Below are 17,957 nucleotides of genomic sequence, written 5' to 3' on the forward strand. Positions count from 1 at the left end.
AATTTCTCACTAATCTGTTTTTAAACTATTTCATGAGACATTTTTCCTTGAGAAGCAATTTAATACCTGGTAGGAAAAGCAAAAGTTAAATTTCTAGGACTTGACTAATTATTTGCATATTGCATGCTGATGTTGCATTTATCAGAGATGTCTATCAACAATCAGCAAACTAATAGTTTTGGCCATAGTAACACTTCCTTTTCAATATGACAGTTTTCTTTGTCCAGTGAAGACAGGCTTTCTTATGAGTTTGAACATCGAAATCATAGTCCTAATAGCAAAATGTTCAACTTTTTGTGTTTACTCTTAAGTAGACCGCAAGCTAATACACCTAGACCTTTAAACTTTCCAGTTCAATTCCATGAATAATTATTAACTGCTTACTATGTGTAAGGTGCTTATAATAACAGGGGAGGGGATATACAGGTAAGTAATTGACAGCTATAATAGGATAGAAAGGTTAAATCTGTAGCGTGCCTCTGTTGGGATTTATTCATCAGTTTCTATTGCACATTTCCTGAACTCCTCCCTTCTGCTGAATAGAAGGGTTCATTCTTACCGCAGGGTCCACTCCAATGCTGTTATCTCAGATGCCTAAAGATAGATAAGAAGTAGGGGAAGAAATATATTCATTGATTATCTCACTCAACAATGTCTCCCATTTTCCTATTTTCTGTTGTCCTGTTTCCCTGGCTCTAGGAGTCTCTCTGGTTCCAGACTACTTCCCTTGGACTTCAGACTACCATTGTGCCTGCCTTCCTTTTGACCTGGTGTCCTCAGCTTCTCTGACAGCCTGATGCCTGTTTGTCTCATTTGCTGACTTTTGGCCCAGACTCCTGCTATCTCTGTCTTGTCAATTTATCAACTTCTTCACCAGCCCTTGGCACATATTGCAATCTCCCTAGCCCAGCCACTTGGCCAGACCAGTTGACCCTTCAGCAATACATATCAGTTGCACTCCTGATTAAAAGCAGAGCTTACAATAAAGGAAGTGACGAAATAAATAAGTCTGTCTAGACATCTGAAAGCACCAGAATTAAAAATATTAAATATTCAAAATTAAACCTTGACCAATCTTTTGTTACAGTATAACACATGGGACATAAAAATTAATGGAATGCTGCAACTCAGGTATCAGGCAATCAACAAATATTTGAGCGCCTACCACGGGCAAGGCCCTGTACTTAAAAGGATCCCTAGCCACTGAAATATGTTGACTTTTCAACGAATAAACAAGGTGGCAGAAGATATTCCTTGGGGAGCCTGTTAAGAAAAATTCCACAAAGAAGTAAGAGGGGGAAGGGCTATAAAATCAATTCTACTTCTACCGTAGCAGTTAAACTTCTGGGTCTTAACTCCTGGCTGGACTGGTTGATAGCATATTTCAGCAGGGCTTGGAAAACCAGTTTGTTTTAGATAGTCTGAGAGAGGTGACTTTCAGCCTCGTCACGTGGGATTCCCAAGAGTCCAGTTCCTCATTCCGATCCACTCCATGTTTATGAACGTGCATTAGCTGGCACATTAAGAAAAAAATCTCAGTGCAGGAAGTCATCCAATCCTGATAAGTTGACATGTAGAATAAAGTTTATGGTGTTATTTATTGCTAACGTAGTCCTGGTTAAAGGTTACGTGTGTACAGTTGGAGGAGGGGCAGACAAGGAAGAATGTAGATAACTAAAGTGAAATAGAGCTGATGTATTCAGATCTTATGTTGCTAGAGGTGAGATCAGTTACCTACTTGCAACTGAAATTTCAAACTTCTGCCTAGCGGGGACCTGAGTGGACAAATGGTGACTGATAGTTGGAAATACCAGCAGACATCTTAAGTTTTATGCTCAGATGAACGAGCAATGAACCAGGAGAATAAGTCCAGTTGTTTTTGGCTGCTTGTAATTTTTACCTTTTTATTTAAAATCACAGCGTCTTTTTCAATGAATGCCTATGTGACTGTGACTTATTACAATGAAACCAGCAACTACACTACGATAGAGAGATGTGAATGTGGTGTTTATGGATTAGCCTCACCAGTGGCTAATGCTATGGGGGTGGTGGGCATCCCTAAGAACAATAACTACCAAGCTTGTGACTACAACACTGAGTTTACTAATACTAACAGTCCCTGGATTGCACTGATAGAAAGAGGTAATTGTACATTTTCGGAAAAAATTCAAGCAGCGGGCCGAAGAAACGCAGATGCTGTTGTGATTTACAATGTTCCAGACACTGGCAACCAGACAATACAGATGGCAAATTTCGGTAAGTAATGACCAAGTCCCAAAGAGGGTTTGTATCTTTGTTTATCTTAAAATGGTATTTCCATCTAGAATTACTCTAGGATCTGGCAATGACATTGTAAAAATGATTTTTTTTCTTTTTTGCCCAGCACTATTATCCCTTAATTAATATTTGTAATTAATTTGTTCCAAAGACAAAAGCAATTCATGAAGTGATTTCTATATCCCTTTCACGATTTTCTTAGTTGTATTAGTTTTCTGTTTATTGCATAACTGTTTTTGAAGAAAATGCACCTTACTTCTAAGCATTAAAGAAAACTTAAATATTTTAATTCCATTTTCAATTTGTGCTTTTCAGTTTGATTTATTTTCTTAGACAGAAAGAATTGTATGTTTTCAAGTATGCAGTAACTACAAAACTGATTATTATAAGTAAACAATAGCATATTGTAAGTACACAAAATGTTTAGAGAAATGGGAATCTGACTCTCTGCTTTGTGCGTATGAGATTTGAATGTTTGTGGGACTAATACATATAAAACTACTCTCTAAAAAGAGTATATTTTGGAAAAGGCATGGTAGAAATAAGATCACACCAAAATTTACATCAAAAGTAAAAGTTTCCCTTATAAATATTTCCTTAGGACTTCATAAGTAAGTATAACCATCTAATTTATTAACTTGCTACTGGAATTTACTTCCAAGAATTATTGTTTTTATTTTATTTGTTTTGTAAAACAATGCCACTTTCCAAATAAATGATACTTAAACTAGTAAAGAAGTAGATTTCTTACCCAAGTTTTCTGTACTGTGGGTAAGAATGGGTATTTTTAGCCCCAAATAGCTAAAGAGGGAAATAAAAGGCAATAATTTCAAACAGAGTAAGAATTGGAAGAACACAATATCAGGATAATTGGTTATCACCACCAAACTTGAGCCCTGAGGAAATTAATGTAAATTCAACACATTTCAGAATTGTAAAAGAGAGTAAATCAAACTTGTGTTAAGAATAGTAGCGATTGGAACATGCAGGTTATACACATGCAATATGGCAGTTTAGTACTAATGTAGGATAAACAAGCTGATTGTTTCCCTGGGTATCAAAACACCAGGTAAAGACGATCTTTCAGCAGTACCAAGTTATCATAAATGTACAAAACTCCACTTGCTACCTTTTGTAATATATTCTGGACACTCCCAGAACTTAGGCATTCACACTTTTTTTCTTTTGAACTTCAGAGGACTCCAGAAGCCTTCCATGCGTGTTCCTACATTTTTACAGGTGACTTTTACTTTTGTAGAAATAAAGAAAGACAGCTTTCTCATGAAAATCAGAAACTAAATCTATTCTAAGGAACCTACTTCCCTAATGTTCCAACTTAGATTCTGAGTGCTCTAAGTTTCCTTTTGCATGGACAATTACCTTGTTCTCACACCCTGCTATTTTTTTAAAGATTTTATTTATTTATTTGACAGAGAGAGATCACAAGTAGATAGAGAGGCAGGCAGAGAGAGAGAGAGGGAAGCAGGCTCCCTGCTGAGCAGAGAGCCCCATGCAGGACTTGATCCCAGGACCCCGAGATCATGACCTGAGCCGAAGGCATCGGCTTAACCCACTGAGCCACCCAGGTGCCCCCGCCCCCTGCTATTTTTTAAGTATAAATAGTACCAATCTAAATTGTAATCCGGTTGCAAAACTTGCTTTGCAACGTGCAGTAGGGGCCAACATCGAGTGGAATGTGGGTACCCAGCCCCTGATTTTAAAAGATTTACCAAAGATCATTTACAGTAAATTTCACCAAAAGGCATGTACACAGTCATATGAATGTTTGACTCCGAGCAGAGTATTAAAAACAAGGCAGTTACATTTAGCATTCAATATGTACTTCCAGCATACTCAAGGGTACGTGATCAAAAATATTTTTTAAAACTACTGCATTGTCCCTCTTTTCAAATAAGCACATTGAAAAAGAGAGCATAATGATAGTATTTGTAATAGTTTATATTTGTTGCCATTTACTATATGTCAGACACTGTTGTAGGGCCTTTATTTCTTCATTTTTCCTATTACCACTTTATTTTTTTATTTAAATTCAGTTAGCCAAAATATAGTTTCAGAGGTAGAGTTCAGTAATTCATCAGTCGTGTATAAACACCCAGTGGTCATCACATCACATGCCCTCCATAATGCCCATCAGCCAGTTACCACGTTCCCCAACCCACCTTTCCTCCAGCAACCCTCAGTTTGTTCTCTAGACTTAAGAGTCTCTCATGGTTTGTCTTCCTGTCTGATTACTGGTCTTTAACATTGAATGTCCTCAACCCCAAATAATTAAAATTGTAAGTTTAGTATTTTGCAGTTATAAGACCTGTCAAATGGTGTGTTATTGGAGTTCTCCCTTCCCAGAAATTTACCTTACATAGAAATTATTAGATGATGCAGTTGACAGTAAAGCAAGTGTGGATACAAAAACTCTATGATCAACTTCTAGGCCATTACAGATTGACTCATTATTTTGTAACATAAGCCAAAAGGGTATGAGGTTTTGCTATCTTTTCACTAGTGTTTTTTTTTAACCTTTATGTTATTCTTTTTTTTTAATTTTTTAACTGTTATGTTCAATTAGCCAGCATATAGTACATCATTAGTTTTTTTTAAAGATTTTATTTATTTATTTATTTATTTATTTATTTGACAGACAGAAATCACAAGTAGGCAGAGAGGCAGGCAGAGAGAGAGGAGGAAGCAGGCTCCCCGCAGAGCAGAGAGCCCGATGCGGGGCTTGATTCCAGGACCCTGGGATCATGACCTGGGCCGAAGGCAGAGGCTTTAACCCACTGAGCCACCCAGGTGCCCCCATCATTAGTTTTGATGTAGTGTTCAATGATTGTTTAAGCACGGGGGTGGGGGTGGGTAACAACTCCTCTTCCTCCTCCAAAAGCTCATGGCTTCATCTCCATCACCTCGTCTTTTATCACCCCTAAAAACCACCTTTTCAGAAAGTCACTTTGACCCCCTCAGGGCTGTAGCACCCTTGCCTTCTGGCCCTGTTCCACCTACCTCTCCATTCCTTCGATCCCATTTTTCCATGCTAGGCCTTGAGAGAATTTCCGCAATGTTGTGCCTCTTTGCTTACTGATGTCGATGCCCTCCAACCACAGATTACTAGGAACAGACCTGTAGTTGAAAAAGGTGGGTTTATTATTTGCTGCAGCAAAGGGAGAATGCACACCATGGGAAACCATGGGGCATCTCAAGGACAGGGTGGTAGAAGGGACTTAAGAGGATTTGGACTTGCTTTAGATGATCTGCACAAGGGTTTAGGGAAGAAGGCCATTTACCAACCACCCCAGTTTGCCTGAGACTGAAGGATTTCCTGGAACGTGAGACATTCAGTGCTTAAACCAGGAAATTCCTGAGGAAACCAGGTTGAGTTAACTACACTAGCTGGTTTTGTTCTACGTTTAAAGGCTATCAGAAAGTGGGGGAAATTCCGTGATTGGATTCCTAAATCAATCTTATCTCTAAGTGGGGAAGACTGACCTAAAGCTAGAGCAGTAGTTGGTAAAGAAGCAAACAGTCACTCATATTAGCCAGGATGGGAGATATTTGGTCATTTTTGGTGGGTGGGACACTGTTCATATTTTGACAATGTTCAGACATGATTGTGGAGTAGTCTTATTTTTGTCTTGATCCATCATGGTTGCAGAGCAACCTTCCCTAATGTTGATGTTCTTTGAAACTATTTATGTTCAACAAGAAAACACCAAGGCCCAGTTAATAGTGGCAGGCTGGATCCCAGATGTCAGGGGCTGCTTGTCTCTTTGTCACTGACAACACACTATGCCCATGCCTTACTGTGGTACAAATATATTCTCTTCCCACTGCCCACCACCACCACCATTTTATATTTCTGGGCCTCCTCATCCCCTCTAGGCTGCTTTTGAAGACCCCAACAAACATAAAGAATGCCTCTGCACTCCTTGCTTCTCCTAGTTTCATGATGTGGGTACAGAGTTTCCTTATTCCCGGGCCCAGTCTATTTATAGCCTCCCTAGTAGCAGTCTTTTTTTTCTGAAGGGGGTAACTTCAGTCTGAGAAGAGTTTCCACTGAGGAGGAATAATGGGTGGCCTAATTCTTGGAGGTGAATCTTTAATTGAATATTGTCCATTTTGTAGTCTGTTTTGATTTCGTCCTTTTACGGTGTTGGAAACAGGAGGACATGCTTATGGTATCCTTAAGTAATGACATAAGGTCTTAACAACCCTTTCCAAATGTTCCAGACGTCCATCCCGTTCTGTCCCAGACATACAAGAAAAATCAAGAGGCCCATTATTTTTTTTAAAGATTTTATTTATTTATTTGACAGACAGAGATCACAAGTAGGCAGAGAGGCAGGCAGAGAGAGAGGAAAGGAAGCAGACTCTCCGCTGAGCAGAGAGTCCGATGCGGGGCTCGATCCCAGGACCCTGAGATCATCACCTGAGCCAAAGGCAGAGGTTTCAACCCACTGAGCCACCCAGGTGCCCCGAGGCCCATTATTAAAGTGTAAAATTTGGAGCCTGTTAAGTACCCACTGGATAAGCAAACAGGTCCTGAAAGTGAACTATGCTGTTAATAGATAAATTGCCTTAAGAAATGCTTAAGCTTAAAAAAAAAGAAAAGAAATAAATGTTTAAGTTTGAGTGCAGTTTATTTCAGCCAAGTCAATAATCTAGATGGGATAAAATGGTTCTTACATTTTTATCATTTCCACTATGTTGAATGAAGGGGATTTCAGGGTAATAATCCCCCAAACTCATCAACTCCAGAGCAAGTAAGTGCAGGGAAAGAAAGGGCTTAATCAGAGCAGCAAAGGCAAATGCTAAATGTTTTGGGGAAATGTCTTCCAGAAATGAAAGAGGAAATAAAAACATAGTATATAAATGGAGAAAATAATTAAAAACTTCATGAAGGTTAGACTCAGATATACACACCAAGAACTTAATTCAAGAAAAGTAATCAGTTCCACTTCAAAGGAATCTCAAATCTCTCTACCTATATCCATCTCCAAGACTTTATCCTCAGACCATAGGCAATAACTTCCTAACTGATCTTGCTTCTCTCGTCCACTTCCAAGCCTATCCCCACACAGAAGCCAAAATGAAATGCCTTTTGAGAAAAGATAAATCACACCCTGTCTAAAGTCTTTTAGTTCCCATGGCACTTAGAGTAAATTCAAACTCCTTCCAATATCCTTACCTAGTCATGAATCACCTGGTTTCTGCCTACCATTCTGACCTCATCTCCTCCAACCTCCCTGACTCTCCACCTCCACTGCCCCTCCCACCCTTACCACTCACTCAACTCTAGCTACACTGGCTTCCTTTCACTCCCTCCATCCCATTAAACTCTTCCCTGCTCTTGAGCCTGAAAGTACTTGATACCTTCCTCTTCTTCACCCTTGCATCTTATTAAACATAAAGCCCTGTTGCTTTGACCTCCAAGCATTACTTTTTTTAAGTTTTTATTTAAGTTCCATTTAGTTAACATACAGTGGAATATTAGTTTCAGGTGTACAATAAAGTGATTCAGCAATTCCGTACATGGCCCAGTGCTCATCACAAGTGCACTCCTTAATCCCAATCTCCTATTTCACCCATTCCCCACACCCCCACCTCCGGTAATCATCAGTTTGTTCTCTATAGTTAAGAGTCTGTTTCTTGGTTTCTCTCTCACTCTCTCTCTCTTTTTCTTGGCTCGTTTATTTTGTTTCTTAAATTCCGCATATGAGTGAAATCATATGGTATTTGTCTTTGTCTGTCTTATTTTGCTTACCATTATACTCTAGCTCCATTCATGTCATTGCAAATGGCAAGATTTCATTCTGTTCATGGCCAAAGAATATTCCGTTGTATATACATGTATGTATATATATCATAACTTCTTTGTCCATTCTTCTATCAAAGCACACTTGGGCTTTTTCTCTAATTTGGCTATTGTAAATATCACTGCTAAAAACATCAGGATGCCTGTATCCCTCTGAATTAGTGTTCTTGTATTCTTTGGGGGAAATACCCAGTACTGCGGTTGTTGGATCACATCGTAGCTCTATTTTTAACTTCTGAGAAATCTCCATACTGTTTTCCACAGTGGTTATACCAGTTTGCTTTCCCACCAACAGTGCCTGAGGGTTCTTCTTCTCCACATCCTCGCCAACATTTGTTGTTTCTTATGTTGTTGATTTTAGCCAGTCTGACATGTGTGAGGTGATATCTCATTTAGTTTCGATTTGCATTTCCCTAATGATAGGTGGTGATCAGCCTCTTTTCATGCACCTGTTGGCCATCTGATGTCTTTTTGGAGAAATGTCTGTTCATGTCCTCTGCCCATTTCTTAACTGGATTATTTGGGTTTTGGGTGTTGAGTTGTATAAGTGATTTATAAATTTTGGTAATAACCCTTTAATCACATTAGTCATTTGTAAATATCTTCTCCCATTCAGTAGGTTGCCTTTCAGTTTAGTTGATTGTTTCCCTCATTGTGCAGAAGTTTTTTTACTTTGAAGCAGTCCCAGTAGCTTATTTTTGCTTTTATTTCCCTTGCCTCAAGAGACATATCTAGTTAAAAAAAATTGCTACAGCAGTTGTCAGAGAAGTTACTGCCTGTGTCCTCATCTGGAATTTTTATAATTTCAGGTCTCACATTTAGGTCTGTAATACATTATGAATTTATTTTTTCTGTATGGTGTAAGAAAGTGGTACAGTTTCATTGTTTTACATGTGGCTGTCCAGTTTTCCCAATACCATTTGTTGAAGAGACTTTTTTTTCCATTGGATATTCTTTCCTACTTTTGTCAAATATCAGTTGAGCATATAGTTGTTGGTTCATTTCTGGGTTTTTTATTCTGTTCAATTGATCTCTATGTCTATTTTTTTTAAGATTTTATTTATTTATTTATTTATTTGACAGAGAGAGATCACAAGTAGGCAGAGAGGCAGGCAGAGAGAGGGGGAAGCAGGTTCCCCACTGAGCAGAGAGCCCGATGCGGGGCTCGATCCCAGGACCCTGAGATCATGACCTGAGCCGAAGGCAGCGGCTTAACCCACTGAGCCACCCAGGCGCCCCCTCTATGTCTATTTTTATGACAGTACAATTCTGTTTTGATTACTACAGCTCTTAACAGAACTTGAAGTCCAGAGTTGTGATGCCTCCAGCTTTCCCTTTCTTTTTTCAAGCTTGCTTTGGCTATTCAGTGTTTTTCATGGTTTCATACAAATTTTAGGATTGTTTGTTCTAGTTCTGTGAAAAATGCTGTTGGTATTTTGATAAAGATTGCATAAAATCTGTAGATTGCTTTGGGTAGTACAGACATTTTAGCAATATTTGTTCTTCCAATCCATTTCTTTGTGTTCTTCCCATTTCTTTGTGTCGTCTTCAATTTCTTGCATCCGTGTATTAATTTCAGAATACAGATCTTTTACCTCTTTGGGTAGGTTTATTCCTAGGAATCTTATTATTTTGCATATAATTGTAAATGAGACTGAGTCCTTGATTTTTCTTTCTGCTGCTTCATTATTGGTATAGAGAAATGGAACAGATTTCTGTATGTTGATTTTGCAACTTTACTGAATTTGTGTATCAGTTCAAGCAATTTTTTGGTGAAGTATTTCAGGTATTTTACATATAATATTATGTCATCTGCAAATAGTGAAAGTTTGACTTCTTCCTTACTGACCCGGATGTCTTTTATTTGTTTTTGTTGTCTGATTGCTGTGGCTAGGACTTCCAGTACTATGTTGAATACAAGTAGTGAGAGTGGACATCCTTGTCTTGCTCCTGACCTTAGGGGAAAAGTTCTGTTTTTCCCCACTAAGGATGAGGTTAGCTGTGGGTTTTTCATATGGTCTTTGTTATGTTTAGGTATGTTTCCTCTAAAACTACTTTTCTGGGGTGCCTGGATAGCTCAATGGGTTGAGTGTCTGACTCTTGGTTTTGGCTCAGATGGTGAGTTCATGGTCATGGGAATCGAGCCCCTCGTGAGGCTCTCTGCTGAGCAGGGAGTCTGCTAAAGGATTCTCTCCCTCTGCCCTTCCTCCAACTCGTGTTCTCGTGTGTGCACACATGCACTCTCTCCCTCCCTAAAACACATAAATAAATATTTAATAGAAAATAAAAAAAAATAAATCTACTGTGTTGAGGGTTTTATCATATATGGATATTATACCTTGTCAAATGCTATTTCTGTGTCTATTGAAATGATCAGCTCATTCGTATCCTTTTTCTTATTGATGTGATTTATCACATCAATTGATTTGCAAATATTGAACCACCCTTGCATTGCAGGAATAAATCCCACTTGATCATGGCGAATGATTTTTTTTTGTATATATGGACCATATCTTCTTTTTTTGTTTGTTTGTTTTTTATTTTATTTTATTTTTTAAGTGTTCCAAGATTGTTTATGCACCACACCCAGTGCTCCATGCAATATGTGTTCTCCTTAATACCCACCACCAGGCTCACCCACCCCCCCATCCCCGTCCCTTCCAAAAGCCCCAGTTTGTTTCTCAGAGTCCACAGTCTCTCATGGTTCGTCTCTGCCACCGATTTCCCTCAATTCACTTTTCCTTTCCTTCTCCTGATGTCCTCCATGTTATTCCTTGTGCTCCACAAGTAAGTGAAACCATATGATAATTGACTTTATCTGCTTGACTTATTCCACTCAGCATAATCTCCTCCAGTCCTGTCCATGTTGATACAAAAGTTGGGTATTCATCCTTTCTGATGGAGGTGTACTGTGAATGATATATTTTTTAAAGATTTTATTTATTTGAGAGAGAGAGTGAGAGAGAGCGTGAGAAGGGAGAAGCAGATTCCCCATGGAGCTGGGAGCCAGATGCAGGACTTGATCCTGGTACTCCAGGATCATGACCTGTGCCAGAGGCAGTCGCTTAACCAACTGAGCCACCCAGGTGCCCGTGAATAATATTTTTTATGTATTGCTGAATTCAGTTTGTTATCATTTGGTTGAGAATTTTTGCATCTATGCTCATCAGGGATATTGGCCTGCAGTTTTCTTGTTCAGTCCTGTCTTTATCTGGCTTTGTGATCAGGGCAATGCTGGCTTCATAGAATGAATTTGGAACTTTTCTTTCCTTTTCTGTTTTTTGGAATAGTTTAAGAAAAATGGGAATTAGTTTCTCTTTAAATGTTTTATAGAATTTGTCTGCGAAGCCATCTGGACCTGGACTTTTGTTTGTTGGGAGTTTTTTTAATTATTATTACTGATTCAATTTTTTTGCCAGTTATCAATCTGTTCAAGTTTTCTATTTCTTCCTGTTTCAGTTTTGGTAGTATATGTTCCTAGGAATTGTCCAATTTGTTAACATATAGTTTTTCATAATATTCTCTTAATATTGTTTATATTTCCTGTGGTGTTGGTTGTCATTTTTCCGCTCTTATTTGTAATTTTTTATTTGTAATTTTATTTATTTATTTGAGTACTTTCTCTTTTTTCTTGGTAAGTCAATTTTATTGATTTTTTTGATTTATTGATTTATTGATTTTTTTTCCAAGACCCAGCTCCTGGTTTCACTGGTTTCTTTCTTTCTTTTTTTTTTTTTTTTTTAGTTTCTATATCATTTATTTCTGCTCTAATCTTTATTCTAATATTTATTTTATTCTTCTGCTGGTTTTAAGTTTTGTTTATTGTTCCACTTCTAGCTCCTTTAGGTGCAAGGTTAGGTTGTTTATTTGAGATATTTCTTGCTTCTTAAGGTAGGCCTGTATTGCTATAAACTTCCCTCTTAGAATGGCTTTTGCTTTATCCCAGAGGTTTTGGACAGTTGTGTTTTGATCTTCATTTGTTTCCATGTACTTCTTCTTTGAGTTCCTGGTTCACCCATTCACTATTTAGTAGCATTTATTTAACTTCCATGTATTTGTGTTCTTTCCAGATTTTTTCTTGTGGTTGACTTCTAGTTTCATAGCACTGTGGCCATAAAAGATGCACAGCATGACTTCGATCTTCTTGAATTTGTTGAGGCTTGTTTTGTGGCCTAATATGTGATCAAAATGTTTCTTATTCTGGGCAGTCTCCCTCAACACAGTATTTCCCATCAATCCATGCTGCTCATTTTTGTTTAAATGTCTTATGATGTGTAGTTATTTTGGTATTTGTTTGTTATCTGCTTCTCCCACTTGATTGTAAGTTCCAGGAGGGCAGAAACCATGTTTGTCATGCTTGCCATTGTATCCATCGTACTGAGCATAACTTGTGGTCTTCACTAGTCGTTGAATGAATCAAAATTTAAGAAACTAGAAAGCAATTTCCTTTTATATATGAAAATATGGGCAAATTTAAGTGAATTGATTAGGTGAATTCAACAAACCATTGCATTTTATAATAGTTTTTATTTTTACCTACCTAAGTAGTACTTTCTCCTTAAAAAAAAAAAAAACTAGAGATTAAAGTCTCCCTTGATTTTCACCCCCAATCTCAGCTCTCTCCCAAGAAATAACCATTGCTATTCATCCAGTAGGTAACCTTTCAGACTTTTTTCCATCAATTTTCATATATATAGAATATATATATTCATATATAAATATATATATTTATATATATAAATATATATATTATATATATGAAAAATGTATTTCAAATATATATTTCAGAAAATACAGTCAACTTGTGTTTTAATTTTAAGATTGATAAAGTTATTCTGCAGCTTGTTTTTGTTACTCAACTGTAGGACTTGGGGCTATTTTCATGTTAATACATTTACATTTAGATCTAGTTAATTCATTTAACTACTACAAAATATTCCATAGTGTGTACATGCACATAATTTTCTTAACCACTCTCCTGTTAATGAACAATTGGGTTATTTTCAACTCTGCTCTTTTACTTCAATGAACATAATTATTGCTGATACCTAAGGAAGCTATTGACATTGAACTTGCATCATTACTGAGGTACATCTTGCCTCTGACCACCTTGTTGAGCTCCCATTAATTTTAATAGTTAGACCATTGATTCTCTTGAATTTTCAAGATAAATGAAAATTTTCTCCGTAAAGTTTTGCCCTGTCTTTTATATTAATTGTGTCTCTTAATTCTTCCCAGTGGTCTTATTCCATTGTCTAGCACTCTAGTAGTGATAATAGTGTACATCCTTGACTTGATCCTGATTTTACTAAAAAAATGGTCCTGCTGTTCCACTATTAAGTGTGTTGTTTGGTAGAAGTTTCTGGGAGATACCTCTTATCAAGTTTCAGGACTTCAGTAATGCTTCTGAATCTTGTTATTCTTATTGTCAAGCTAGGATATAAATACCTAGGTATATTGATACATATATGTATAGATCAATATAGATATAGATCAGATATATTCACTATTTTAGAATACGACCCAAAGGGAAATCCAATAGTTTACAGTCAGTTTAGGGGAATTAATAAAGTGATACACTGAAATAATAGGTAAAAGAAACAGTTTTGTTTTTCCCTTTTTCTAGATTTAATTTTGTTGGTACCCTGAATAAAAGTATTGAAAACATTCTTGTTGTTTACACATATAGCTTCAAGTTGAGTGCCCAGTTGTAAAACACAAACAAAATGACAAATTAGAAAAATTGTTTATTAAACAAGATAAAGTGAACAGTAATGAATAATAAATGTAGAAACAGGTGTAAAATAGAAAACATGGGCAAAAAAAGACAGGCTTATTAACAAAATATTAGACAATCACATTATACCACAAGTTAAATAAAGAATGACACAGTTAGGGGCACCTGAGTGGTGTAGTCAGTGACTGACTCTTGGTTTCAGCTCAGGTCATGACCTCAGGGTTATGAGAGCGAGACCCATGTCAGGCTCACACCCAGAGGGGAGTCCTCTTGGGATTCTCTCTCCTCTCTCACTGTGCCCCTTTCCCTCTCCCTCTCTCAAGTAAATAAATATTTTTTAAAAAGTTCTTAAAAAAAAAGAATGACACAGTTATTTTAAAAACTGTTATGATCATGAGATGTACTAAAAAATATGCAATATGTTAGGTCTGGTAAATACCTCGACTATGCTTGCAATTCATGAAACAGGAAACATCGCAAGCTTATTATAACCTAGCTTACAATAGCAGGATATTGGTACATCTCTCTCATATATTCCCAAGAGCCTCTATCTCTCTTTCTCTCTCTCACCTCCACAGAAGTACATACATACATAACCACATAAGAGTTTATCTTTTTATGGGGAAGTCAAGGGTACAGTACCTCTGGATGCTAGTTTCAGAAAAAAAAATGAGTCAATTCTATTTCCCTTTTCTCCCCTTTAAAATCAAGAAATATTTTGTCAGAGTCTAAACATGTGCTTTTTGTTCATTAGCATATTCTTTGCTTAACTCTTGGCCTCTTCCTCTGAAGCTTTTAATGTTTATTTATATCATGATTTGCTGCTAGGGCATTGATTTTCCCCCAAATCCCTGATAATTGTTACATGTGCATGTGTATGTGAATACACACAAAGAAATGCCTGAGTGGGATTGTACAAATAAGCTAGTTCCTCCTAAGTACTTTCTCCCTCTCTTTTCAGCAATCCATGGTTCCTAAGTCCTTTTACCCCAGCTGCCCCTCTTCCATCACTCAAGCCTACCTTCTCTAGGCACAAGACTTTCCATCTAAACTCGCAAGTCCTATGTCCTACTCATTTAGGGAATGGTTAGAGAGATATGCAGGAACTACTTTGATCAAGTATCCAAGAGGGAACTTCACTTGTTGCCCCTGGAAACAACATGACTTAAGTGAACAAACCCAATTTCCAACTGGTGATAATAACAGGACCTTTAACAGAACCATGCAACAATAAAGTTGAGGAAATTGGATGTTAGAACATTCCTCATCACATCGTGTCAGCAACAACTTATTTCACCTACACTCAGAAAATGTCACCATCACATAAGTGTTTAACATTATAATAATGTGAGTTTTGACCTTTTGGATTTTTTGAGGTGTATCATATTTTCACCCAGATTTTTAGTAACATATATTCTCAGCATGACCTTCTAATGACTTTGCCATGCAATGATAGTGACACCATGTGGTCAAATAAACTAGTCTCTGGCAAAAATCAGTAAATACCATTGGCATCTCCTTGGTGGGAAGTGCAAAGAGAGAGAGATGAACATTTGCTTAATAATTAACTTGCTTTTCATTTCTATTTTAAACAACTGTCTCTCAGTATCATTAATCCTAATAAGTGGAGTTCTTTTTTCTTCCAATATTGCACTAATTCCTATTAAGATTTTTTTTCCCTTGCCCTTTATGGAGGCAATTGTTAATAGTATTTTATTAACTATGTGCCAAGCATTCTTCTAAGTATAATCATCTCAACAACTCCATGAGACACCTAGTGTTAGTATCTCCATTTTATATATAAGGAAACCGAAGCATAGAGAGGTGAGTTAACTTCCCCAAGGTCATTCAGTCTGTAGGTCTTTAAATGAGGGTCTGGACCCTAATATCCTCACTCTAGATTCAGTGTTATCATTTAGTACATGATACTTCCTCTCTAGTGAACATTTACTATGCAAGGCCCTGTACAAAAATGGCACAAAAACATAATCATTACTCTCAAGGAGGAAAATGTAGTAGGAAGAACTGACATGTACAATTCATAGAAGGCAGCATAGGACACTACAATTGAAGTATTAAGGTCATTGGAGCCGAAGTGATTAAGAAATTATGAGGTTAGGGTTTTTTTTTTCTCATCAGCATGGATGTTAATGTTAGAGAAAACATTAGCAGGGAAATCAACGATCAGTAGTGGGCATATTAAAAAGGAGAATGTTCTCTCTCATATAAATTAAATAAGTAAATAAGTAAATAAATAAAATCTTGTTTTAATAAAGGGAGAGCAACAGGATAGGCCATCAGAAAGTGGGGCATTTCCGTAGAGTTTCAGAAGTTGAGCAGATCAGGATGATGATAATGTCCAGAGTATGGCCTCGGCAGTAGGGTGACAGAAGTGGAATGGAGGCCAATTTCCCTGAAGTTGGATCACAATGAGTCCAGGATATTGGATGGCGGAAGGACTTAGTGTGGAGAGGATGACTGTGATTCCGATGACAGTCTTCATATATGTGGGCAAATGCCTGGGATGTTGGTCCTTGATTAAACAGGCCAGGAAGACACAGAGGGTGGTCAAACCAAGTGCTATGAGTCTCTTGACTATCCACGAGTCTCTAAGAAACTGGGGATTTATTCATGAGGGTGAGGAGAGAGTGGTTTGGAAACCACGTGGGAGTGAGAAAACCCTTTATAGGCCTGAAATATGTGGGGTACAGAAGGATGAGCTGCCTCTACTGAAAGTAACTGAAGGAGAAGTGGTATCTTCAGGGGTAGTAAGATAGGTCAGGGACCACAGAGAAACGTCATAAGCCTTCGTATAACTCTCACTGAAAAGAAATGAGGAAATTGTACCTGTGAAACATGTGTCATGGAGCCAGAGATCTTGAAGACACAGTGGATAAAGAATGAGCAGTATAGAGAGGGGAGAACAGAACTGAATATGACCCGAATTAGTTTCCAACTGGGCTAATAACTAAGGATGACAGGAAAGTGAGACTAGGAGCATATAGTGGAAAGGTTTCAAACTAAATTCTGGAATCAAGGTATCTCAAAGGAGTCCAGGACTTGCGGAAGCAGTGTAGAAGGCTGGCAGTGCACATGGAAGGTAAGGGAATTATTCACAAGAGAGCAGGAGCTCTTGAAGGAAGTGAGAAGGGCAAGGTTGAATATGGTAGAGATGAAAAATATGAGAGAATTTAGGCGAGAAGGGTCCTAGAGCTGTGGCTGCAGATTATAAGGGTGTGTGGGGGGGGCATGTTCATGCTTGGGCAGGGAGGGGGAATACAGTAGAAGGCAAGAGATGCTGCATGGCCTGAACGTCAAACTAACCATCTGGGAGGTTCCAAATGGAACTGCTTTAACGTCTGAAATCAGGTGCAAGTTGGGGCTTGAATTGAGTGTTACCTGAGTATCTGGAGGATGTTACATAAAAATGTGAAATTATTATAAAAAAGGAGCACACAACAGAATTCTTTCAGGCCATTTTAATCGAACAAATGTCCTGGGAAATTATCTGTTTGTTATGACTAGTTCTAATTACCTATCTCTGCACTGAGGAGATTGGGATTTTAGTAAAAACTGGTAGAGACCTAGTCAAGGCCTAAGGATGTCAAAATTGCAATCATTAAATGCCTGGATGCCCTGCATTCCAGAATTGAATTAAATCCAATCTGCATTTGCTTGTGTATTTTTAGCTTTTAAATGGAAATGTAAATTGAGTTCTTCTCCTCAAAGCAGTCGATTCAGTGGAGGAGGATGAGGAGGAGGCCGAGGAGTGTATAATCAGTCAAATAGGATGTTTGACATTATTTTAGCTCTAAAAATGTCTACATGGACCCAATAACCATTTTTCAAAGTAATTTTTCCACCGATTATTTTTTATTAGCCTCATGCAGGATATAACCAGAATCTAAATGCTCAGTAATTTATACATGGTCAGATTAGCTGCAGTTGGAGGCCACAGTGGTTGATTATGAGAAATTTAGTACCATTCCAAACATAGAGGCAAACGCTCTTTAAAAAAAATTAATCTTGTCAAAAAGCCAGGAGATACAAAAAGGCCCTATTTACCAAAAGGCTCTGTGGACAATTTTTGGAATAGAACTCAGATGGAGAGAAGCG

General features: G+C 37.7%; 1 protein-coding gene across 1 annotated transcript in view; it reads left to right on the forward strand.

Moving 5' to 3' along the window:
- Nucleotides 1–1,538: 1,538 nt before the first annotated feature.
- Nucleotides 1,539–17,957, forward strand: part of RNF128 (ring finger protein 128) — a 100,206-nt gene continuing 83,787 nt past the window's right edge. The window contains exon 1 of the mRNA XM_032837086.1: nt 1,539–2,256. Within this exon, the coding sequence (XP_032692977.1) occupies nt 1,851–2,256 (406 nt within the window). The 5' untranslated portion in view covers nt 1,539–1,850. The remainder of the gene's footprint in view (nt 2,257–17,957) is intronic.

The sequence above is a fragment of the Lontra canadensis genome, unplaced genomic scaffold (genome assembly GCF_010015895.1).
Source record: "Lontra canadensis isolate GAN:19392208 unplaced genomic scaffold, GSC_riverotter_1.0 scaffold96, whole genome shotgun sequence".
Classification (NCBI taxonomy): Eukaryota; Metazoa; Chordata; class Mammalia; order Carnivora; family Mustelidae; genus Lontra; species Lontra canadensis.